This window comes from Ipomoea triloba, chromosome 9 (assembly GCF_003576645.1).
Source record: "Ipomoea triloba cultivar NCNSP0323 chromosome 9, ASM357664v1".
Taxonomy (NCBI): domain Eukaryota; kingdom Viridiplantae; phylum Streptophyta; class Magnoliopsida; order Solanales; family Convolvulaceae; genus Ipomoea; species Ipomoea triloba.
In genome coordinates, this window is record NC_044924.1 from 16,048,378 (window position 1) to 16,056,816 (window position 8,439).

General features: G+C 35.3%; 1 protein-coding gene across 1 annotated transcript in view; it reads right to left on the reverse strand.

Annotated features, from left to right (window-relative positions):
- Window positions 1-1,436: 1,436 nt before the first annotated feature.
- Window positions 1,437-8,439, reverse strand: part of LOC116029623 (zinc-finger homeodomain protein 2-like) — a 23,233-nt gene continuing 16,230 nt past the window's right edge. Inside the window, exon 2 of the mRNA XM_031271670.1 lies at window positions 1,437-2,086. Coding sequence (XP_031127530.1) covers window positions 1,437-2,086 — 650 coding nt within the window. The remainder of the gene's footprint in view (window positions 2,087-8,439) is intronic.

The following is an 8,439-nucleotide window of genomic DNA, read 5'->3' on the forward strand; positions in this document are numbered from 1 at the left end:
GTGAACAAACAATAGAAACAAGGGAATGGATGTCCTATCTAGGTCTCATGCTTGACAACACTTCGGGGATTCTAGACAATGTGACTCGGGCTCAATCAAGGGAGCCCACGGCACCATCACCAGGTGGCGTCACACTCCGGACTCCCAGTTCCTCATTCGGATGGGGCATTCTATCGAACACTTGGTCTACCACTCCTCCCGAACCTCATCCTTCTGGATTAAGGGCGAGGATGTGGTCAATTAGGACTCATGTAGACCTGCTATCGCGCAATCTACACTTGGCTACCTATTGTGGCCACAATGGCACCAATCAATCCTCACATCAACCACACTTGACATAAGAACCCTAATTTAACATTTCTAGAATCAATGGAAGAATTCTTATCAAATCAAACACAATAACAAGGTTAGGATATCCAGTCCCCAATCTAAACTAGCAAATCATTATCACAGTCATTAAAAACAAAATCGAAACTTAACATCAATGAAATCAAATTGAAATTGCAATCTAAATTGAAATCAAAGCAAGAATAGGAATGTAAATTACCTAGGAGAATCTAATTACAACTTCAATGTATAAAAGGATCTTCAAACTTGAATCAATTCATGAAACTTGCTCATTGTACGTGAAGCTTAAAGAGAAGTGAGATACAGAGTGCGTGAAGGCTGCAATCTGTACAGTGAGAATGAAGAAGGGATGAAGAGGAGTGAGATGCAATTTGTCTGATCTGTGTTAAATAAAGAGGAGTAAGTGTTTAAGTTTTTTTCATAATTTTATTTAAAACATACGGCGTCGATTCTGGGGAAGAACCGACACCATATGTCTTTATTTTTTTTAAATAAATTATTTATAACATACAACGTCGGTTCTACTGGAATAACCGACGTCGTATGTCTTACTATTTAAAAAAATATTTATGACATCGGTTTTTGCCAAGAACCGACGTCGTAAATAATATATATTAATTTTGCTTTATTTTATTCACATATATCATCGGTTTGTCAAAAATTAACGTTAATTAGGTAACGTGGTATCCTTTTTCTGTAATAGTGTATTGTGTGTGTGTGTGTTTTTTGGTTTACTTTTGTTATTGCATAACCTTTTACAATAAAATTTTGTATATAATCATGAATATTGACTGATTTTGAATTGACCTTAAACATACAATATCCCAACAATGATATAAAATATCAATCACACTACTATCTCGAAATGACCTTTTAAAAATGAGTTAATACCCAAAATTGTCCTCGACTATAGTAATTTTTCTCAATTTTGTCCTAAACGACTTTGGTCTCATAAAGTGGTCCCAGACTTTAGTGTTATCACTCAAATTTGTCCTCCGTTAGTGAAGCTGTCAACCTGGTGTTAAGTTCAGGGGCAAAATAGCTATTTCATCTTTAAGCTCCCATTTGACTGATTTTGTTCGAGTAATCTAGACCTTGAACACTTGTCTCTTCACACCCACTTCACTGCAAAACTTGTACACTTCTTGATCATATTGCTTCTGGATCCTCCACCCTATTTTCTCGGCAAATTCATGCATTTGTTGTTTCTGCTGTTGGGTGAACTTTGTTCTAAACCTTTTCTTTGATGAGGGCACTTGCATTAGCCCTTGCCCATCACCGGCATTGAGATCTTCACTTGATGATTCTGCCAGAACTCTGACCGGGTGTGGCACGGCCCCCCTGTAATGTTGTTGCTGGGGCAACATTGGTGGGTTTTGTGTCTGAAAGGTGCTCCTACCATGCCTGATTCCTTTGCGGTGACAATTGGAAGCTGCACATTTCAAGGCTTCTGGGGTGCCCTCTTCTCCACTGGGCATGAATTCTCCACAGCCGTCCACTACATGGCCGCCTGTGTTGGCAGCATGGTTCTTCAGGCATTCTCGGTAGCGAATTAAGGTGGTTAGAACAGTATCAGCCAATCTTTGAGGCAATACTTGCTGGGTTGTATCTTTGTTGTTTAGTAAGGATGGATTTGGATCTGGGTTTGAAGGACCTTCATGCATATGATGATGCTCTAATTCTTTTTTCCTCTGGAATCCACCTGATCTAGAGTTTGTTGGGATGATGATTCTTAGGCCTGCAAGCTGATTCTTGAAGGTGTATGTAGACTGAAAGCCATAGACCTTGGAATCCCCTCAAACTTCTCTTTGCTTCTGGACTCCATTGATGCTAAATCAGGTAACACTAGTACAAAATAACCCATCAACTACACCTGTAAAAAGGAATCTACTACACCTGTAGCAGGTGTAGCGGATGCTAGTGTCGCTGAAAGCACTAGGGGGTGCCGCAGAAAGTATTGAATAAATTTTTATTTTTTTTTAATTCGAAAGTATCCGCGGCACCACCTTAGGGAGGTGCCGCGGATACCTTTTTAAAAAAAAATTATAATACATATATTTATTTAAACTATAGCTAAATTTTATTAAAAAAAACAATAAATAAACTTCTTGCTAATTTATTTAAAACAATAAATAAATAAATAAACAATATTTGTAACTAATTTATAAATAAATAAAAAATACATAAATACACATAATTTTTCACAGCACAAAACTAAAGATACATAGAAATTAGTTATAAGAGAATACAATAAAATGTCTAACAATTCTTTCACAAACTAAATTCAAACAAAGCTAAATTAAAATGACCAAATACAATACTTATATTTCAAGTAACAAAAGAAAAAAAAAAAAAAACCGGCCACAATCCTCCGAGAGAGGCCGAATCCAGCGACCATCCTCCATTAGAAGCCGAAGCCGGCGACCATCCTTCGTTTCCTCCATGAGAAGTCGAAGTCGGTGAACAAAAAAAAAAAAAAAAAAAACCTACGTTGCTTGTGCATCAGAAGTGGAAGAGCAGATGGCGACCATCCTCCTTGAGCTCTTTACCACCAGATCTGAGCTCTATGTCACCGGATCTGAAATCTCTGCACAGATCTGAAATGACCTGCTTCCAAGCGATGTAAACGTTGCATTGCTTGATCCGAGAAGGGAAATGGAGAGAGGATTGCCTCAGTGAAAGAGAGACCAAGGGAATGGAGAGAAAGAAGCTTTCTTTTAAATAAAGTTTAGGGAGAGAGATGGGAAATGGAGAGGATGGTGAGAAGAAGATGGTGGAATGCTTAGCTTGTTCCCCTGAGAGAGAGACAGGATGGTGAGAAGAAGATAAAGTTTTGTCTGATCTTTTGCTCTTCTTTTTTTTTTTGATCTTTTGTTTTTTATTCTCCCCATGTGCCCCCATGTGAAAGTGTTCCCCCATGTTCTGATGACCATTTATTCTCCCCATGTTATCTGACCGCTTCTTTTTTTTATCAAAGTTATCTGACCACTTATTTCCCCAAGTCAAAAAGTTAGACTGATTTTCCGCGGCACTTATAGGGAGTGGGTGCCGCGGAAAGTTAATTATTAAAATATTAATTAATTTTCCACGGCACCCACTCCCTGTGGGTGCCGCGGAAAGTTAGTTATTATTTTAATATTTACTTTTTCACGGCACTTGATCTTGGTGGGTTCCACGAAAAGTAGTTATTTTTTTAATTTAAGAGGTGTAGTGTAAAGCTATGCTTATATGATCAATTTTGTAGCAGTGTAACCCTTTTGCTCTTGAATTCTGCTTAGTGAGTGATGAGAAAGATGAGACTTAGCTCCACTACCATAGACCTTGGAATTCCCTCAAACTTCTCTTTGCTTTTGGACTCCATTGATGCTAAATCAGGTAACCCTTTTGGTCTTAAATTCAGCTTAGTGAGTGATGAGAAAGATGAGACTTAGCTCCACTAACAACCGATAGCCTCCTCTTCGTCCTATTGTCTAGCCTGCACTTTGACTGCCATTACTGCTTTCTCTTTCTTTCTTTGTTTCTCCTCCCCCACCTGAGTGGGTAGTGGGGGAGTTGATGGGATGTTACCTTTGGTTTGACTGGCTGTATCGGAATTTCAACAAATATGGATAATGGAACCTTAATTAAGCTTATTTTAGCTAGCTTCAAGGCATTAATCTCAGTTTAGAGTTAGAGTTGAATGCGAAAGAAAAAGAGAGAGCGATGGTGGAATAGTGGAACGTGGAAGGAAGAGGGATGGAAGGTCAGAGGAAAAATTAAAGATGAAATGGCTATTTTGCCCCTGAATTTAACACCAGTTTGACAGCTTCACTAATGGATGACAAATTTGAGTGATTACACTAAAATTTGGGACTATGAGACCAAAGTCGTTTAGGACAAAATTGAGAAAAACCACTATTGTCGAGGACAATTTTAGGTATTAACTCTTTTAAAATTTAATATTCTAATTTTTTATCTTATCATACCTATTGCAAGTTTAAATCGACACTATTATTAAACAAATCACAATTTAAATTAAACGTTATCAAGTGTGTAACTTAATTGGTTTTGTTGGGATTTTTTAGCAAAAATATATTTTAAGTGGCTATTTTGTGGTACAAATATATGCGAGGTCCATTTTCGATTTTGGTTTGGTCAAAGTGGATTTGGGTTATTCAAAATGAGACAATGAAAATTGATATATTGTGCCATCGAAATGAATAATGGGTGAATGAGAAATTGATTCTCAAATAGACCCATTTGAATTGGAAAATGGGGAGGGAAAGACTTGAAAGGTAAATTATTGTGTGGACCATGGTCCACATAGGTGTGTGGACCATGAATATAAGGTACATTTTTATTATGCTAAGAGTACATTATTTTTGTACCGAAGGTACATTATTTTATAGTATATATTAAATAATGTACTTTTAGTATTTAAATAATGTACTATAAAATAATGTACTTTATGTAAAAAATAATGTATTTTTAGTATATTAAAAACGTACTTTTTATTTATGGTCCACACAGCTATGTGGACCATGGTCCATGCAATAATGATTGAACTTGAAAGAAGCCATTAGAATGAGAAATAGATTTACATTAGTATATATACAATTTCGTTTTAGAAGAAGTTTATATTGAATAGCATAAAAGTTCTGTCTCGTCGCAAATTATGCCGTGGACCCAGGTCCACCTTGGACCTGGGTCCAATACGACGCCGTTTCACTATTTTTTTTAAAAAAAAAAATTACTAAACATATAGCCCTGAAATGTGTGAATGTGGAGGATTCAAATTGTGAATATGGAGTATAGAAATTGTAAATGTAGAGTTATGAATGTGTGAATATGTAGTAGAGTTAACAGAGTTCTAGCAGCCCTGAAATGTGTGGATGTGGAGGTTTTAAATTGTGAATATGGAGTATAGAATTTGTGAATATAGAGTTATGAATGTGTGAATCTGTAGTAAGGTTAACAGAGTTCTAGCAACCTGTAGCCCTGTAATGTGTGAATGTGGAGTTCCCAAGTTGTGAACATGGAGTATAGGACCTGTGAATATAGAGTTTTGAATGTGTGAATGCATAACAGTGATAATATAGTTACTAAACATATAGCCTTGTAATGTGTGAATGTGGAGTTTTCAAATTGTGAATATGGAGTATAGGGTCCGTGAATGTAGAGTTTGTGTTCTGTTGCGATGCGGAGACGTTAACGCCGTTAATTTTTTATTTTTTTTTTTAAATTGTAAAACGGCGTCGTATTGGACCCAAGTCCACCTTGCAAGGTGGACCTGAGTCCACGGCATAAGTACTGCTGTCTCGAACGGTAGGCCCGTTTTAGATGTTAATAGTGGGCAGAATTGTTTGGAGAGATAGGGAAAAGCCAAAGAATTAAAAAAAAAAAAAAAAAGTGAGTTTTATGTTTGGAGAAATAGAGATACAAAATTATCATCCCAAGTATTTAGTCTTTAAATTGTCAATCATTGTCATTAGTATTGCTTGGCCCACAAGTTGCATTGACTGAATCCTAGTATATGAATAAATAAAAGAGATTATGAGCAAGGCAAAAAGGGTAAGTAAGTACTTGATGGCCGATATTGTTTTTCAACAAAGTCGGTTGGGAATGGGTGCAGTGCATGATTTTGTCAACTCCCTATAAAAAGAACAGTTGAACAAAGTCTTTTGTACCATAAAATTGAAATTGAAAGTTCTCATTTGAATTTTCATATGAGATTCCAACCTCTCATCTTCTTAGTAAAAAAAAAGGAAAAAAAAAACACACATAGAGTAATATATATGCATTCAAGTGAATGGATTTACTTGTTGATTTCAAACCTTGGTATTGACTAACTAATTAAATATTACACATTACATGACTAAATCAATGTATAACAAGAAAAATGTAGTTAAATTATAAAGACAAATAATAAAATAATCGGTACACCATGAACGAATAAGAAATGTAAACTTTTTGATGGGGTCCTGAGTAGGGATGGCCATGGTTCGATTTGGACCGAACGATTCAAACCGAACCGTGCACTATTAGAATCCGACCAGGGACGGTTCCGGTATTGGTTCCATAATATTTGGAACCAGAAACGCTGGTGCCGATTCTATAAAATTTGAAACTAGAAACGCCGATTTCGGTTCCAAGCCAAAAAAAAAATTAAAAAAAAAATTATTTGATTAAAGTTTAACTATTATTTGATTAGAATTTAAACTTTAAATAACATTTTAAAGTTTAACTATAACAATTTGTTTATAGTTTAACTTTGAAATTTAAATATTTCATATAATCATTTTAAAAACATTTTAGAATTGAAAAATTCCAAAAAAATAATAATAAATATAATTTTTGAATTTGAACAATTTTAAAAATAAAAAATAGAATTTACAAAAAAAAAAAAAAAATCCGATTCACCGGATGTGGAAGCTTTATATAATTAAAGTTCTAGAAGCAGAACTGAACTCTGGGCATTCTTAGCCATGAGCCCCTGAAATCCATTTGATTGGGAAAGTCTTGGCCCAAGCGGCATATCAGATGTTAGCCCAATAAGAATAATGGAAATCCATTAGGTTAAGGAAAGAATGAAGTATTGAGCAAACTAGGCTAAGGAGGTGCTATCAAGGGTACCAAACCCACAACCTCCAACTTATCAACACATGGTCAATCAACTTAGCCACACCAATTCCTGTGTACTAAAGGGCAAGAAGCTCCACTTATGCATGAGAAGTGCGCTATAAGCAAAGTAGTGGGGGACACATGTGTGGTCAAGAATGAAGACTAGCCGATGTCCTACATTTGTCAATCATCCGAAAAGTCTCAACACTATATAAGCCACTCTTGCCTCCTCTTAAAAGGAATCCCTTGGTTCACAACATCTCTCTTAGTCCAATGGCTAGTGATCCTTAGTTCTTACAACAACACTAGAGTTTGATTCCCCATGACTACATTATTATTTCTAGTCCACCATTTGAACACGTTATAGCTTGTACTCCCTCCGTCCCATTTTATCTGTCCTACTTTCCTTTTTAATCTGTCCCAAAATATTGTCTACTTTCCAAAATTGAACATCATTATTATTCTGTTTTTCCAACTTTACCCTTAGAAGTTCTACAATATCTAAGGTATTTATAATTTGCTAATTTTTTTAAAGCAATAATACTCTACAAAGTTTTTAATTTTCTTTTTGAGTAACACTTGTGTGAGACCGTCTCACGGGTTTCAATCAGTGAGACGGGTCGAATAATTGATTAATGGGTCGAATTTTTTTATTGATTAATCAAAGATTCGACACGTCTCACAAATTAAGACCCATGAGACGGTCTCACACAAGTTTTTTTTTTCTTGCAACGAGGGAAAGCAAACACATACGGAGTACTTTAATTTATTGACATAAATTTTCATTCTAGATTAATTAAAATTATGTACTCCGTATATTAATAACCACATTTGAATCTGATGCAATTTGAAATTGTAGCTTATTTGTTCATCTAACATTATTCTTACTTCCACAGTCATCACCCATACACTACAATAGCCATTCATTTAACATTATTCCTATTTCCACAGTTATCACCCATACACTGCAATCATTTGTCATAAACAATACAGAGTAGCATAAAGATAAAAGCACACTCCAAAATGCAAATGCTATAACTAAGGCATTAATGGAAAAAGCTTCCATTTTAAAAACAAAGTTAAAACTGCCATAGGAAAAATAGCAAAAACTATACTGAAACTTGTACTGTAACTGCAAACTATAGTGTTTAACTGCTTCACATAAATTCTTAGGACCTCTGAGCAGAACCTGGACAAATTATGCACAAATTACAGATTAAATAGACTTTTAATCTTCATACATAGTGTTTGAACACAAAGTAGTCTTCATTAGAATGTAAAGAAAAGATGAACAGAGTACATTTTCCACCAATTATACAATACATAAGCATTTAAATAAAGCATTGCACCCTTACATAGATCACATGGATCAATTTATACAAAATGAGCAAAATAAAATACTCTAATCATCAGTGTCTCCTGCCATACACTTAAAGACAAAATACATTACTAAAAGCAATAGTGCTAGATACAAATGTTCACCAAAAATAC